At 45.1% G+C, this 17,147-nt stretch overlaps 1 protein-coding gene across 1 annotated transcript in view; it reads right to left on the bottom strand.

Annotated features, from left to right (window-relative positions):
- The window catches only part of ANO7 (anoctamin 7), a 57,361-nt gene that overhangs the window by 39,076 nt on the left and 1,138 nt on the right, over window positions 1-17,147 (bottom strand). The window contains exons 2-5 of the mRNA XM_039912736.1: window positions 9,052-9,118; window positions 3,217-3,386; window positions 971-1,066; window positions 279-418 (exon numbers count right to left, since the gene is read on the bottom strand). Coding sequence (XP_039768670.1) covers window positions 279-418; window positions 971-1,066; window positions 3,217-3,386; window positions 9,052-9,118 — 473 coding nt within the window. The remainder of the gene's footprint in view (window positions 1-278; window positions 419-970; window positions 1,067-3,216; window positions 3,387-9,051; window positions 9,119-17,147) is intronic.

Here is a 17,147-nt window from a genome sequence, read left to right as displayed (position 1 = left end):
ACTGTACTCTCCCAAGTGCTTAGTACAGTGCTCTGGACACAGTAAGTGCTCAATAAATGATTGAATGGATGAATGCATAATTTATTTATATGTCTGTCTCTCCCTCTAGACTCCTTGCATGTAGGGAAAGTATCTATCAGTCTACTCTCTCAAGCGCTTAGTACAGTGCTCTGCACACAGTAAGAGCTTAATAAATATGATTGATTGATTTTCTTCAGATGAGAAGCCAAGGAATTTTTAGGATCGGTATTCGTGAGCCCCGAGTCTCAGGCTCTTACCTGTGTAGCTTGTTCACCTTGAACTGGCAGGTATAGTACTCTTGGGGTAGGTCAGGGACATCTTGCTGCAGTATGTTAGGAATACCCAGCTTTTTCAACATTTTGGAAGACCAGTTAGATGGCTGACTGGGTGGTAAGGCCTGGATGGACAGAGTTGTTTCTTAATACACCAAGAAGAGAATACTGAAAGAGTTGTCCCGTGAGGTAAGAGAGGGAAAGTAGATAGGAGGAGCTTTCATACAGCAAGGAGAAGATTCTTTTTCTCCCTCCTTTCTCATCCTCGCCCCACCTTAAATTCAACAACTTTTATACTAGGGAAAAACAAAACAAAGCAAAAAAAACAAAACCACCAAAACCAAACAAGAACACATTCGCAAAAGACACAAAACAGTAGTCATACACAGGAGAGTGCCCCCAAAAGTATGTGTTACCTTTGGTGGGAATGCATTAAAGCCTTTCAATAGTGCAAACATATATACGGCAGGGAACATGGATTTTTCCCTTAAAATGCGTACAAAATTGAGCCAAATATGCCAGGGCAAAATATAGGGTGATAAACTCGAACTCCCTTGTTGTTAGTTCAGAAATTCACTTAACCTCCTGAGGATCTTCTTTGGAGAGTCCTGGCATGCCATAAAATGGTTCTTTCCAGCAGGGTAGAGAAAGAACAATGCCCGAGAAACCTTCTTTACCTGCAGCGGAAGCTTCAGGTTGAGATCCTCAGCATAATAACAGAGTACCTTCCAGGAGGCCGTGAGGAGGACATAGTGGATTCCCCCCTTTTCAACCTAGAGGGATAGAGAACAAGAATCCATCGCCAATACTAGTCTATCGTATTTACTGAGCACTTACTCTGAGCAGAACACTGTACTACATTCCTGGGAGAGTACGCTATAACAGGGTCAGTAGATACATTCCCTGCCAACGACTGGCTTACAGCTTAGAGGATGTTGTCTACTTTCAGTAAAAATGTTGTCTACTTTCAGTAACGGCCAAAGTGAGTTTGCTTGGATGAGAGAACTGAGTGTGTTGTTTGGAGAGTGTTTTAGGGAACAGTTTTTGATCCGTTCATTGCTCCAGTGGGAACACCACTGGCAGGAATGAGAGAGCGCGAGTGAAACCACCAAGTTCTTCACGCTGGGACTCAGCCCGAGGCCGATCTATCACTCAAGACTTCATTTTATAGGGGGGAATTCTAGGGATAGGGATAGATAATTTCATCAGAAACTCTGATTTTTGTTTGCATTTTTCTAATAATCCTCCTCTAGACTCCCACCCTGATGACTACAAGTCCCTGATTTTCATCGATCAGTTTGTTCCATCTTCAGAGCTAGGCCTTTGGTGATTAATTTATAATTTCTCTATCCTACATCCTTAGAACTGCCATACCACCTAAAGTCTACAAAAGGGGGATTCAATACCTGGTCTTTTTCTTACTTAGACCGTGAGCCCCATATGAGACAGGAACTGTGCCCATCCTGATCATTTTATTTCTACCTCAGTGCTTAGCACACAGTAAATGCTTAACAAATACCATGATTATTATTGTAATTAAGATACTTTCATTTCTGAGGCCCATCTAACCCTGAGAATGCTTGTAGCTAATTTAAGAGATCTGTGCCCATGGGTGAATATGGTACTTGCTTTAGATGTCATTTGTTCTATGAGATTAGAAGTCAGCTTTTATATTATGTAAAGCTTGGACCATTTATACAACAAAAGAAGAAAATAGATCTTTAGCCTTTTGCGGGGGCGGGGGTGTCGGGGGAAGGGTAGAAGTTTAACAATTTCACAAGGATTGCTTAAGAAAATAGAATGTCAGTACTCAAAAATTGCCTGCAAGTTATCACCTAGGATCCCAGTTCTGGAAAATAAAAAAAAGAGGATTCAGATGGGACATCAGGATCCCTGGTCAAGCACCTCCTACAGTGAAGAAGTCAAACAAACCAAGGGTTTTCAAAGCCAACCTGTTCTTTACAAACTGTACCAAGGGAGATGCCACTCTCTTCTTTGCTAAAACTCTTTCAGGTTTCCACCCTTTGCTCCCCAAATGATTTAACTCAACTCTTCTTCTAGGATCCGCCCCTTGACTTCAGGTGACATGGCACTGTTTTCTCTATTACCCCCCTTTTTAAAAAAAAGAAAACAGTATTCGTTAAGTATTTACTACGTGTCAGAGATGCTACTGAGCACTGGGACAGATACAAGCTAATCAGATTGAACATAGTCCATGTCTGTGGGACTCACAGTCTGGCCCCATTTTACAGATGAGGCAACTGAAGCACAGAGTGTGGCTTAGTGGCAAGAACTCGGGCTTGGGAGCAGAGGATGTGAGTTCTAATCCCAACTCCTCCACTTGTCTGCTGTGTGACCGTGGGCAAACCACTTGACTTTTCTGTGTCTCAGTTCCCTCATCTGCAAAATGGGGATGAAGACTGTGAGCCCGGCGTGGAACAACCCAATTACCCTGTATCTACACCAGTGCTTAGAACACTGCTTGGCACAGAGTAAGCGCTTAACAAATACCATTATCATCATCAGAGGAGTTAAGCGACTTGCCTAAAGCCACAAAGCAGACAAGTGGCAGAGACAGGATTAGAACCCAGATCCTTTTGACTTCCAGGCCCACGGTCTACCCCCTAGGCCCCACTGCTTCTCCTAGTCTCTGGTTCCTCATGGAGCTCCTGCTCAGAGAGCCGCTTCTTTATTGATAGCCGCATCCCGTGCTGGGGTCTCCTGAGCAGTTGACTCTCAGTTTTCAGCTGAGATGCAACATTTTTCAAGGCAACATTTTTCAGCTTTCCATAAAGTAGCTGTAGGAATATCTAGCTGTCACTCTCTCTTCAAACATCACCGCTCCGTTAAAGGAAGCATAGCTTCAGTGCTTCTCTTTATACTTCGGTAAAGATGAGAGTAGTACAGGGCGGCCTCCGGATACCTGTTTTATGTGAAGGCCGGTCGTTCGCAGGTTGTCCAAAAACGTTTCTCTCCAGGCTTGGTGTTTAGAGATCCGCTCCTGGTGTTTTTCTCTCTCTTTTCCACCTTTATCCTTCTGTCTGTCTTGGTCTGGACTATCTTCCCACACCAGGACATAGTCTGGAGCACGTTCTGAAACAAAGGATAAAAGGATGTATAAATGGGAGCGACAAAGAAGGAGACTTGAGAGTTCTAGCACCTCTGCAGTTTCTGGTAAATGATCTCTTCGAATTTTAGCTGACAACTTAAACACGAGACTCCTACAGCCCTTCCTCCCAGGGAGTTTTAGAAGAAATAACTAGAAACAAACTTTATGGGAACTTCGAAAGCTTTTCCTGCCAGGCCCCTGCCTATATTTGAAGCACATGCTAATCTCTGGGTTTCCAGAAGCAGAAATTGGAGCGCAGCTACAGAAAAAACCTATTTTTTAAATACTGGCCAAAGTGTGTGCGTGTGTGTTTGCCCAGGGGGGTGGAAATCTCTTTAAATCCTCTCAGTGTTAGAGAGGGAGGGCTTTATTTTTACAGGCTGAATGAGGAAGGAGGTAAACGAGAAGATTCGGGCCTTAGTCAATTCATTGATTTTGTAGTTGAAGCATTCTGACACTGGGCACCACCCTGTTATCTCCACCCCAGTAGGACAAGGACAAGAGGCAAACTCCAGCTTTCCTGCTGCCAACTTTTCCCTTGACATTGGAGATCATCCTGTTCTCTTTACTATGGCAGGTTAAAGACAAACTGGCACCAGATGGAGCAAACCGATCGATGAGAATCCTTAGGGCATTGGGGTTCCTGGGGCACTGACCACTGTGACTGTTTGCTTTGCACAGTGAGAAGCAGGAAACTATAACTCCTATGGTATTTATTCCCGTCATTCTCTTTCTATGTTGTTTTCTGTTTCATCTTTCTTGTGTGCCCACCGTCAAAACTCCCTACCCCACAACTCTTATTTATTCTTAGACTAGGAGCCACTCGAAGGCCCGGCACCTTGTCTATTTTTCATTCAGTATACTTTTTCCAGCCCATAGTATACTTCTCTGTGCATAGTAAACACTTAATACTAGCTTTAATATTTTCTGACTGAATCCAAAAGGAAGGTACCAGGAGTACCCGAGGAGGAGCAGTGTGGTCTAGTGGATGGAGCACGAGCCTGGGAGTCAGAAGGGCTTCGATTCTAATCCTGACTCAGTCACCTGACTGCGTGTGACCTTGGGCAAGTCACAACTTCTCTGGGCCTCAGTTTCCTCTTCTGTAAAATGGGGATTAAGACCATGAGCCACATGTGGGATATGGGCTGTGTCCAACCTGTTTAGTTTTTAATCTACTTCAGTGTTTGGTACAGTACTTGGAACGTAGTAAGCGCTCAAATGCCATTTTTTAAAAAATTACTCTTGGGATAACCAGTGACTTGAGAGAGAAAAAAATATCAAGTCTTGCTTATTGCAGTTACTCAGTCCTTTACCTCTAACACACAGGAGCAGAAACTAAAAGTACCGTATTATGAATTATTTAAGCATTTTTTTTATGTAGCACTCTAGAATGGATGACTTACCTTTAGAATTTTGCAAAGAAAGCTAGTTCTTTTATATTCATTTCGATTCAGTGAAGGTTGCTTCGGTAAATGAAATTACCCCTACTAGACTTAGGGAAATAAGGATGTGACCTTTGTATTTTGCTTACCTGCAAAAAACTTTTTCCCACCACAAAAGTGGAAAAAAATAAGAGCGGATACAGACAGGGAAGCAGCGAGCCGTAGCGGAAAGAGCCTGGTCCCGGGAGTCAGAGGAACCGGGTTCTAATCCTGGCTCTGCCACTTACCTGCCGCGTGACACTGGGCAAGTCATTCGACTTCTCAGTGCCTCCTTAAAAACTGTGAGTCTCATGTGGGAGCAGATTGTTTTGTGTCTAAGACCCCACGGAACAATCACTGGCTTGTAGTAAGTGCTTAACAAATACCATAATTATTATTACCCAACCTGATGTGAGAGTGAGGTAAGGCGAGGTGTGGCGGGATGAGGATAGGTGCAAAATTTCTCAGTAGGGTGGTCACCCTCACCCCGCAGATGCCAAACAAGCAGTTGCCCGTGACAGCCCACGTGATGCTCCGGATGCCGCAGAATACTTGTCCTTTTGCAGAAATTTGTCCACTTTGTGCAATTCTACCACATTTTTCCCGGGGCACTCGCGAATATCCCACTTGCACCAAAGCCTGTGCAATCTCCTCCAGGGCCCATCTCTTGACTGTAGAACTAGACCGAAGGAGCCACCGAAGAGGAGGCTTGACACCGGGAATAACAAATGAAAAACCCATCCATCAAATCCGGTCCCTCTCTGGTACCGGAGAGGAGGCAGACCAGTCGGAAGCCAGACTGGTAGAAAACTGGCCACTCTTTCCCACTCATCTATCCCTTCTTCTGAGGCCCGAACGGTTATTCCGCGGTGATGGAGTAGGGAGGACGTCTCTTAATTAACGATGGCATTTGTTAAGCGCTTACTCTGTGCGAAGCACTGTTCTAAGCGCTGGGGGGATACAAGGTGATCAGGCTGTCCCACGTGGGGCTCACGGTCTTCGGCCCCATTTTCCAGATGAGGTCACCGAGGCCCAGAGAAGTGAAGTGACTTGCCCAAAGTCACAGAGCTGACAAGCGGGGGAGCCGGGATTTGAACCCATGGCAAACCTCATTCCCTCCACCCTTTGTGTTTGCTCTCTCGTTGGCCAAACATTCGCCGAACGGCTTCTGAGGGAGCTGAGCATCCTCCTTACTAGGAAAAAGACTCAATTCCGGTGCTCTTCCATCCGAGAAGCAGCTGTTGTTTTTAGGTGGTCAGCAAAACTGCAATTTCACCCAAGTCACTATTGGTTGGTGCAGCCAGCCATACTCCCACCCAGTGGGCAAAGAAAGAACACACATCAAAAACCAGAATAAAGAATAAAAACCAGATTTCCCCCGCCCCGCCACTTCCCTCTACAATCTCGCCTGCCTTTGGTTTAGGAAGTCCCTAATCAATTCCAGCCCCCGATCTCGAACTCGAAAAGAAGAGCCAGAGTTCAAATGATATTAGCGGTGTCTAGGAAAAGGACACCGCCGACGTCAACACATTTTCCGAAATAATAATAGCAATGTCGGTATTTGTTAAGCGCTTACTCTGTGCAGAGCACTGTTCTAAGCACTGGGGGAGATACAGGATAATCAGGTTGGCCCACGTGAGGCTTACAGTCCTCATCCTCATTTGACAGATGAGGTAACTGAGGCCCAGAGAAGTGAAGTGACCTGCTCACACTCACACAGCGGACGAGTGGCGGAGCCGGCATTCGAACCCATGACCCGTGACTCCCAAGCCCGGGCTCTTTCCACTGAACCGCACTCCTTCCCATTCCGATTCCATATACCACTTTCAGAAAGGGCAGTTCTGTGACTCAAACCCTCAGGAATATTTTTCCACCTAGAACTGGGAGTATATTGTCCTCTTTTTCCAAAAACGGTTACCTAAGTATATCAGAGGAGCAGGCGGAGAAGAGGGTGAGCTCGGAGTGGTGTGCAGGGATGCCGCCCAGTGAGAACACTGGTTCTCGGATTATGGGGGAGGCAGGTAAAAATGAGGGACGGGGTCACTAAGTGAGTGAATATTTTAAACGCAGAGTGCCGGTGTCAGAGTTTTTCAGGAAATGAAAGTGCAGTTGGGAGTCCAGTGGAATCCGTCGTTAAATGAAGATTTTAGAGGAAAGTTGAGATGTCAAAGACAAATTCGAAAGTCAACCCAGATGTGTGAGGATGTCGGGGTTTTTGCAAAGTGGACGATTCAATTTTAGCCTGGAAGGAACACATCAATGACATCAGCTGCAGAATGGAATAAAGGGAAAACTGACAAAAAGCACAGAGTGTTCCCAAGGTCTACTTAATATGAAAACCGAAAAGCCTAATACACCAAGGTCATAATGTGGAGCTCTGTATACACTGACTCGTTGACTTGCACCACACTGTTGAATTGTTGCTGTGCTTTCTACTTCTGAGAATCATCATCTGCTACACATATGAGTCTCCACGTTTAGCTGTTCCTTTCCTTTAGGGAATTGGCTTCCCTCCTGTTTGTCAGATAGGAGGAAAAAAATGGCTCAGATAGGTTTAGGGATTCTCTTTAAAAGTGGTTTTCTAATTTTGTGGTCAGGAAGTGTTGGTTGAAAGTATCTTGGTGAAGCGAAACAAACTGCCTCCAGCTGCTTTCTGCAGTTGGAAGCCACAGTGAAGTATGCCAGAGTCGTTTCCTCCATCTTCACATTGCAAAGGATCTTTTTCCCCCTCCCAGGCCCTGAGGATGATGGGGGGAAAAGGGCAAATGGGGTATTGACCCAGACCCCACTGAACCAATCGATGCTATTTACTGAGTGCTTATTCTATGCAGATCACTGTAGTAAGTGCTTGGGAGAGTACGATACAGTTAATAATAACGGTACTTATTAAGCACCTACTACGTGCCAAGCCCTGGTATAAGTACTGAGGTAGATACACCTTGATCAGGTTGGACACAGTCCCTGCTCCACATGGGGCTCACACTCTCACTCCCTCTTTTACAGATGAGGTAACTGGGGTCCAAAGAAGTTAAGTGACTAGTCCAGGGCCACACGGCAGACATGGGTCAGAGCTGAGATTAGAACCCAGGTCCTTCTGATTCCCAGGCTTCTGCTACATCCACTAGATTATAGCCTAATGGGCCTGGTGCTTTCAGCTGGCCAACCCCACAGGCAGAACTGGGCATCCTCCACTAATACTGAGCCATATTTAAACTTCTGAGAGTTAGGGCTGAGAGGGGCCCAACAAATCGTTCACATTTATTGTACACTTACCGGGTGCAGAGCACTGTTCTAAGTGCTCGGGAGAGTACGGTATAAGCGCTAGAGAGTACTTATAAATATAAGAAGAGTACAGACATTGATATAAATTACAGAAGCATACACACTGTTTCCCCCTCCTAGACTGTAAGCTCACTGTGGGCAGGGAATGTGTCTGGTTATTATTATATCGTGCTCTTCCAAGCCATAAGTACAGTGCTCCACACACAGTAAGCACTCAATAAATACGATTGACGGTATAAATACGTTTTAGATATGTATTTAGCGCTGGGCCGGAAGGGATGAATCAAGGGAGAAAGTCAGGATGACCCAGAAGGGCAGAAGGGAGTGGGAGAAAGGGAAAAGAGGGCTTAGTCAGGGCAGCCCTCTTGGAGGAGATGTGCCTTCAGTAAGGCTTTAAAGTTGGGGAGAATAGTTGTCAGATATAAAGAGGGAGGGTGTTCCAGGCCAGAGGCAAGACATCAATCATATTTATTGAGTACTTACTGTGTGCAGAGTGCTTGGGAGAGTACAATATAACACCCCCATTCCCTGCCCACAGTGAATTTCCATTCATTCAATCAATCGTATTTATTGAGTGCTTACTGTGTACAGAGCACTGTACTAAGCACTTGGAAAGGACAGTTCTGCAACAGAGACAATCCCTGCTCACACCAGGCTCCCAGTCTAGAAGGATGGGGTTGGGGGGGGTCAGGGAGGGGAAAGTCCAGAGGGAGAGACAAGATAATCACATCAGGTACAGCCCCTATCGCTCATGGCCTAAAGGACCTTAGGTGCTGCTTACCGGAAATGAAATTTTCAGTATTAAGGAAAGAATCCTTTAGGATATCCTTAGCATGTCCCTTATTGTCTACTCACCTCACCCCACCATCCCTCCCACCCCCCGACAACCCGAAAAATCAACAAGGGTGTGACCACGTGGAAGCCGGAAGGAGCCACCATCTCTCACCTTGCTTGATGTCTCCTGTACTGAAAGAGTCCACTTTACCGTCCGGGTCTTTCTTGTGTTTGTTCAGCTAGAGGGAAAACATTAAACAGATAAGCAAAAAGAGAATTTCATCAGAGTGTCCCTAAAAGAAGACATCCCGCCAGACACGGCCTTGATGAACAGTGTAGAAAAGTGAAGAAGAGTAATAATAATAATGTTGGCATTTGTTAAGCATTTACTATGTGCAGAGCACTGTTCTAAGCGCTGGGGTAGATACAGGGTAATCAGGTTGTCCCCCATGAGGCTCACAGTTTTAATCCCCCTTTTACAGATGAGGTCACTGAAGCACAGAGAAGTGAAGGGACTTGCCTAAGGTCACACAGCTGACAAGCGGCAGAGCTGGGATTCAAACCCATGACCTCTACTTCCAAGCCCGGGCTCTTTCCACGGAGCCACACTGAGTAATGATGACGGTATTTTTTAAGTGCTTACCATGTGCCATGTCCTGTTAAGTAGATGAGGGAGAGTAGGTGAGAGTGAGGTGGGGGAAGGAGGGAGGGAGAAGAGAGAAAGAGGTGGGAAAGGGAAGGAAAGAGGGAGAGAAAAAGAATTCTCCTCTGGGAAGAAAAACCCTGCTTCATTTTCTAAAATACTTTCAGTTGGTTTTAAATAACACTGTATTAAACCAATTGGTTCCAAATTTTACCCAGTAGGAGATAGTTATCACATTAAGTTCAACTTATGGAGTCGGCAAAAGCATCGCTAATTCTCCAGTTCAAAGGGAATCTGTGTGAGGTGGGCTTTGGGAAGAGACTAGCCTCTCTCTCCTCCCCACCCAGTTAAAGGGATCATAATTTTGGAACTCAAAAAAGAAATCAGTGGGGGTATTTGTCTGAGTCCAGAGGATGAGGAAGGAAGGGAAAAAAGGCAAGAAAGAGGGAATGGAGAGACAGTGTGGCCCAGTGTAAAGAACCCAGTATTGGAAGTCAAGAGATCTGTGTTCTAGTCTTTAGTCCATCACTGGTCTACTGTATGACCTAGGACAAGTCACTTATCTGTGTCTCATCTACAAAATGGGGACAGTTGATAGGACCATCTTTCTCTGGCCAGTCCGATATATATATATATATATATATGTATAGAGAGAGAAGCAGCATGGCCTGGTGACTAGAACACGGGCTTGGGAGTCAGAGGACGCGGGTTCTAATCCTGGCTCTGCCACTCGTCCTACTGTGTGACTTGGGCAAGTTGCTTCACTTCCCTGCGCCTCAGTTACCTCATCTGTTAAATGGGGATTAAGACTCTCAGGCCCACATGGGACAACATGCTTACCTTATATCTACCCCACCACTTAGAATAGTGCTTGGCACGGAGTAAGCGCTTTACAAATACCAATATTATTATTATTATTCTTGAGCAGTATTATTGCGCGTGTCTCACATTTCCTACCTCTGAGCATTCAAAGGAGTTGGCATTCGTACTGCCATAGTAACCCCCGTTACTGTTCCTACGTTCATTATCAATCAGGAGAGTGCCGTCGTCGCCGGTCTTTTTCCGAAGCATCTTTCTCTTTCATTCCATCAGAAGGAGAACTACAGAGGAGGAGCAGATCAGTGAAATGTGAGTTCCCAGGGCAGCAGGAGCTGACTTGCTTACCACGTGAGGAGACCCTGGGAATCCTTCTCCTTGCCAGTTGAGGGGATGCAGGGGAAATCAGTCAACAGTGTTCAGCCCTGGGAGTTGGAACAACTAGGCTTGACTCTGCTACTGGCTATGAGAAAGTGAGAACGTCACTTAAACCCCCCACACGCCCATCTGTGGAATAGGGAGTTGGTATCCCTGTCTTTGGAGGCGTCTCGGGGGCAGGGATTTTCTCCTTTATCTCCACTGTCACCGAATCCCGTCGGTTCTACTTTCACAAGCAGAAGCAGCGTGGACTAGCGGCTAGAGCCCGAGCTTGGGAGTCGGAGGTCATGGGTTCTAATTGCGCCTCCGCCATTTATCGGCTGTGTGACTTTGGGCAAGTCACTGAACTTCTCTGGGCCTCAGTTACCTCATCTGTAAAATGGGGATTAAGACTGTGAGCCCCATGTGGGACAACCGGATTACCTTGTATCTAACCCAGCTCTTAGAACAGCGCTTGGCCCAGAATAAGCGCTTAACAAATACCATCATCATCATCGTCACAACAATGCTAAAATCCAGGCTTTCCTCTCCATCCAAACTGCTACCGAGCCGACCCGGGCCCTTATCCTAACCCATCTTGACTACTGCACCCGCCTCCTCGCTGACCTCCCGGCCTCTTTTCTCTCCCACTCCAATCCATACTTCGCTCTGCTACACAGATCATTTATGAGGACCATTTTACAGATGAGGTAACTGAGTCACAGAGAAGTAAAGTGATTTGCCCAAAGGCACACAGCTGACAGGAGACAAAACCAGGATTAGGACCCATGACCTCTTAGTCCCAAACTCGTGCTCTTTCCACTAAGCCGCACTTCTTTAACAACAAAAACGTTTATCAACAAAAACATTCAGTTCACGTTCACCTGATCTTTAAGAACCGCCATGGGCTGCCCCTCCACCTCCGCATCAACAGAACCTCCTTATCGTTGACTTTAAAGCTTGTCACATCCTATCTCACCTCACTGATCTCCTGCTACAGCCCAGCCCGCACACTCTGCTCCTCCAGTGCCAGCTTACTCACTGGGCCCCGATCTCATCTATCTCAACGCCGACCCCTTTCCCACATCCTTCCCCTAGCCTGGAGCTCCGTCCCCCTCCACATATGTCAGACTACCAATCTTTCCGCCTTCGAAGTATTATTTAGGTCGCATCTTCTCCGAGAGGCCTTCCCCGATAAAGCCCTCTCTTCCTCGGCTCACTCCCACCTCTATGTCTTCTATGAACTTAGGTCTGTGACCTTTGATATTCACCCCAACTCCACAGTACTTGTGTATATATATCTTTAAATAGTTATATATTATTATATATTATAAATTTCATGCTAATGTCTGTCTTCCCCTCTAGACTGTAAGCTCGTTACGGGCAGGGAACGCGTCTGCTAATTCTGTTGTACTGTACTCTCCCAAGCGCTTAGTACGTGCTCTGCACCCGATAAATACCACTGACTGAATGATTATCGTCCTCTCCTAAATGTTTTAATATAGTGTTCTTCACCAAATAGGCACTGGCTGAACGCAACAGATGAATAAAGAACTCAGATACGTTGTCAGTTTGTTGACATGCCTTGCGTCAGGAAGAGAAGCACAGTACTTCTAGGAAAATTTGCTTCCTGAGCTAGGCACTCATATTGGTTTCTGACAGTTTGCTTTCATAATTAATGCAAAGATCAGAGGCAGACTAGCAGCTGCCACTGCTGTAAGACCTCTCCTCAGGTCAAACGTATCCGGGGCAGAAATGCCCCCAAGAGGTGTTTTGACCTTCCACATCTCTTAGTAGATCACAAATTCCTCTGGAACCCCCAATTTCCAGAACTTCCTCTTAAGGGGATGATGAGGGGCAGAAACAGGTATGTAGGTGAGGAGAAATGAGACAGAAATTTTTATCCTTTGAGAAGATAGACCGTCCGTCTTTTAGTGGCTGCTGTCGGGGACTTCTTCTGGTAAATTCACGGGATAGGAATCTCATCAGAATGTTGACAGGGATTTGATCCTAAACACAAGTTGTGCTGGAGCTTCGTACTGGAATGAGAGATTTCCGGAGTAACAGCACATTATAAATGAAGGTGCTGGAGACCAGATTCAATCCTGGTCATTTGCTGCAAATAGACTCCCCTCACTTCACACAGGTTTCATTCAGAGCTTCTACCAGCCAAGGCCATTTCTAAACCCACCATAGGCAGACTCAATATTAGAAAAAAGGAGAACCTCAAATCTCGGCGATGTGAGGTTTGGCGTGTTCCAGGTTGGGGGTGGGGATTTTTTGATGTGGAGCTCACTTGCTCAATTCTGGGTCCAAGCTAGAGTTTCCTGGGGCTGACACCTCTCCCAAAACCCTTTCTTTCCTCTAAAAGCTGAATTCGTTCTCTTACCTGATGCAGTGACCTCAGTGATGTTACTGGGTCTTTTTGGTCCAGTTCATCCAAAGCAAAGATCCTTATTGCCAGCCCCGCCCAGTCTGCATTTAGTGAGCTAATCCTGTAAATCTCCAAGAGAAGGAAAAAAAGAATCCAGGCTTCTCTGTCTCTCTGTCTCTCTCCCTCCCCTGTCTTCTCAAAGGACCAGAATCCAAAGACCCTGCATTTCTTCTTTCTTGCTTCTCCACAGTAAGTTAATTGCCCTGAGGAGAAAGGGTAAAGGGAAACTGAAAATTCAGGGAGCATCAACCAGTCTGAGGTGGCCTATTCTAATGGGCTGGAGGCAGCTCTACCTTTATTTGAAATGGGGGTGTGTGTGTGTGTGTGCCTTTGGGCAACTGAAAGCTGGCACATTTAACTTCTGCTTATACAAACACAGAAATGTCAGTTGGTATGGTCATATTCTGAGAGAAATAAGGATCAGACCTTGCATTTATGTACAATTTATTCATAGATTGATTTTAATATCTCAGCACCTCTCCTCTGAGAAGCACAACACCCTGTAGCAAGAACCCTTAAATAGCCACGTGTTTCAGAAACTACAACCATGTTTTTGAGGATCGGGATTAGAGTGAAAGTGTTTTAGAGGGAATACTGGCAGTAATAAAAAACGGGAAGGAAGAGAGAAGGAAAGGAAGGAAAGTTGCAAATTCAGGATTCTGGTTTATCTGCCCAGCTTGCTATGAAGGTTTTTGAATATTTAAAATCAATCGTTAGCATTTTATTGAGCACGGTACTAAGCACTGGGAGAGATAATCAGGTAGGATAATCTGTCACACACGCCCTGTCTCAGTAGGAGGGAGAACAGGTTTTTAATCCCCATTTTACAGATGAGGGCACTGAGGCACAGAGAAGTTGTGCTCAAGGTCACTTAACCTCAAGTTTAACAAATACCACAATTAGTATTATTCTCTGCTACATGCAGAGCATTGATCTAAACACTGGAGAGAGCGCAAGAGTTAGAAAACACAATCCCTGGCCTGGAAAAACTACCCTTCTACTAGGGAAGACAGATAGAAAATCAATTCCAAGCAGGAAGAAGAAGAGAACCGAAAAAGGATATGTGGATGAGAGTGTTAACATGGAATATATAAGCTTCTCTGAACAGAAGTACTACTGGTGGGTGTGAGGGTATAGGTATGGAGGGAAGGACTAAAGGAGAAGAAAAATTACTCTGGAAAAAGTTCCCTAGAGGAAGTGGGATTTCAGAAGGAGTTTGAAGATGGGGAGAGCTGTGCTCTGAGGCATTTGTATGCAGAGGGAGGAGTTCCAGGAAGGGGGGGGTGTGTCTACCAACTCTGTTATATTGTACTTTCCCAAGTGCTTAGTACAGTGTTCGGCACACAGTAAGCTCTCGATAAATGTGATTTACTTATTGATTAAGTGATTGATGAGAAAAGGGTCAGAGTTGGGAGAGATGAAGATAAGGCACCATAAGTTATCTAGAGAGGACTGAAGAGTGAAACCTGGGTTGTAGACCTAAAAGAGTGTGGATAAGTCAGAGTATGGAAACAGAGAAGTGAGTTGAAGGTGAAGGTAAGAAGTTTCTCTTTATGTGGAGATAAATGTGTACGAGTTGAAGGTTTTTTTTGGGGGGGGGGGGGACTTGTGCAGAACAATGTTTTTAGGGAAATGATCCGGGCAGCACTGAGGAGGAGAAACTCATGTAATAATCTACTCAGGATATGATGAGTACCTTGATCAGGATAGTCTTGACCTTATGGACAGAGAGGACTGGGCTGATCCAGTAAATGTTGTGGAGAAAAAGTGACAGGATTCAGCCATAGACTGAATGGGAAAGCTCAAGCACAGTGAGGCTTCAAAGACAAGAGAAGAAAGGCTTCAGAGACAAAGAAGGCAAATGTGATGTGAAGATTAGGAGGAGGACATTTGAGAGGGGAAATGAGGAATTTACTTTTAGACCTAATGAATATAAGGTACCAATTTTAAAAAGTTGGGGAGTGTGAGGAGCAGGTTGCCAAACTGTTTCTCCACAGGATTTTAGCTGCACTTGTGCCTAATAATTGACTTGTGACTTGTTTGGCATCAAAGTTGTCCAATTAAAAATTCACACCTTGGACCCCGAATTTGGAGGGATTTTTCCACTTGATAATCTCAGTAGGCTACCACCATCTAGGATGACTACAACAGCTTGCGGACCTTCCTTGTCTCACAGATGCTTTTCAAACATCATTCTCTAATTAAGACAGAACTCAGCTTCTGAAGAGAGGCCCCTGGTATTGAGAGTTGAGGGGAGTTAGAACTGCGATTTTTCTGACGTTGGATTGGTGCCTTGTGATATAATCTGTGGTCCATCGAGTGGGAAAGTTGGCTTTTGGCAATCTACCTTATTCTAAAGATATCTAGGAAAAGACCCCTCACAACTATCCTCGAGAACTCTTGCTAGGATATCCCCACTGTAATCATGAGGAAGTGTTCCCCATCCTTCCCATTTTATGCCCTTTTTAAAAATATAGTATTTGTTCAGTGCTTACTATGTGCCAGGCACTGTACTAATCGCTGGGATCGATACAAGGTAATCAGGTTGGACACAGTCCATGCCCCACATGGGGCTCACAGTATTAATCCCCATTTTACAGATGAGGTAACCGAAGCCCAGAGAAGTGAATGATTTGCCCAAGGTCACACAGCAGACAAGTGGTGGAGCTGGTTTTAGAACCCAGGTCCTTCTGACTCCCGAGCGCATGCTCTATCCACTAAGCCATGCTGCTTGGGCGGCCTTTGAGGAAATGGGGAATTGGGTCATTTGCTTTCTTCGCAGGGCCCATCTCCTTGAACTGCATCTCCCCGGCAGTAGAAACAAAATGAATTTTTTTATATTCCCGGTCCACATGAAGGATAAGCAGGGATGTCAGGCCCTTCCTGGATTTTTATCTTAGTTCTTTCTTCTTTGGAGATGAGTGTTTCATCCTGAACCCACTTGAAAGGGGAATGACTTTGCACTCCCAAATTCATGTCATTACAAAAAAAACCCATGCCAGCTGAGCACAATTAGGAGTCTCTGCTTGGCCCTTAATCCGGGTCTCTTGCTACTGATCAGTTTTAAAGGTCAAGGGTGAGATAGTACTAGGACAGGAAAAAAGCTCTTCTGACTGTTTGCATTCCAAGCACTGTTCCAGCTGTTGGACTTTCCTGGAATGCAGTTCCAGATTTGAACTCCAATAGCCACTATGGGACCCCTGCGGTGACTTGTTTGGCCTTGCTGCCTAGGCCACTGAAATGATCGATTAGCATACCTCATAATTCTCCTAATTCCCCTTCTTCTTGGTTCTTCCTTTTATCTCAGGAAGAAAATCCTGAAGCAAATCTATTGAGTTCCTTCATGACTAGTGAAGGGAACCCCAGAACCCTAAAGCAAATCTATCGAGTTCCCCCTCAATTAGCTAAGAAAACCATGGAACCACCCCCCCCCCGAAAAAATAGAAAGGAAAAGTAGAGAATATTCAATTTCTTTTAGTTCCAAGGACTTGATTTATTTTAAGTCCTGGTAATGTGGACTAGTATTTATTTCATGGCTGCACATATTTATGGCTGTCCTTCAATCATTATCGATCTTATTTATTGACTATTGCCATTCGTGGTGCAGAGAACTAATTGCTTGGAAGAGTAGGATACATGTAATGGATAATTTCTGTCTTCAAGGAGCTTACAATAAAATACAATTGATTGATTGCAATCTAAATAGGGGGGAAGCAGCTAGACGAAAGTGATTTACAAATGCAGACATACCCCAGACTCAATGATACAAATAGCTCTGTTTGATACGTTGCCCCATGCGTGCTTTATCTAGATTGCGAGTCCCTGAGGGATACGGTTCATGTATAATAATAATAATGATGGTATTTGCTAAGTGCTATGTGCCAAGCGCTGGGATAGATACAAGGTAACCAGGCTGTCTCATGTGGGGCTCACAGTCTTAATCCCCATTTTACAGATGAGGGAACTGAGGCACAGAGAAGTGAAGTGACTTGCCCAAGGTCATACAGCAGACAAGTGG

This window comes from Ornithorhynchus anatinus, chromosome 7 (genome assembly GCF_004115215.2).
Source record: "Ornithorhynchus anatinus isolate Pmale09 chromosome 7, mOrnAna1.pri.v4, whole genome shotgun sequence".
NCBI classification, from domain to species: domain Eukaryota; kingdom Metazoa; phylum Chordata; class Mammalia; order Monotremata; family Ornithorhynchidae; genus Ornithorhynchus; species Ornithorhynchus anatinus.
The sequence above is the reverse complement of the archived record's forward strand: the minus strand, read 5'-3'. Positions and strand labels throughout refer to the sequence as shown.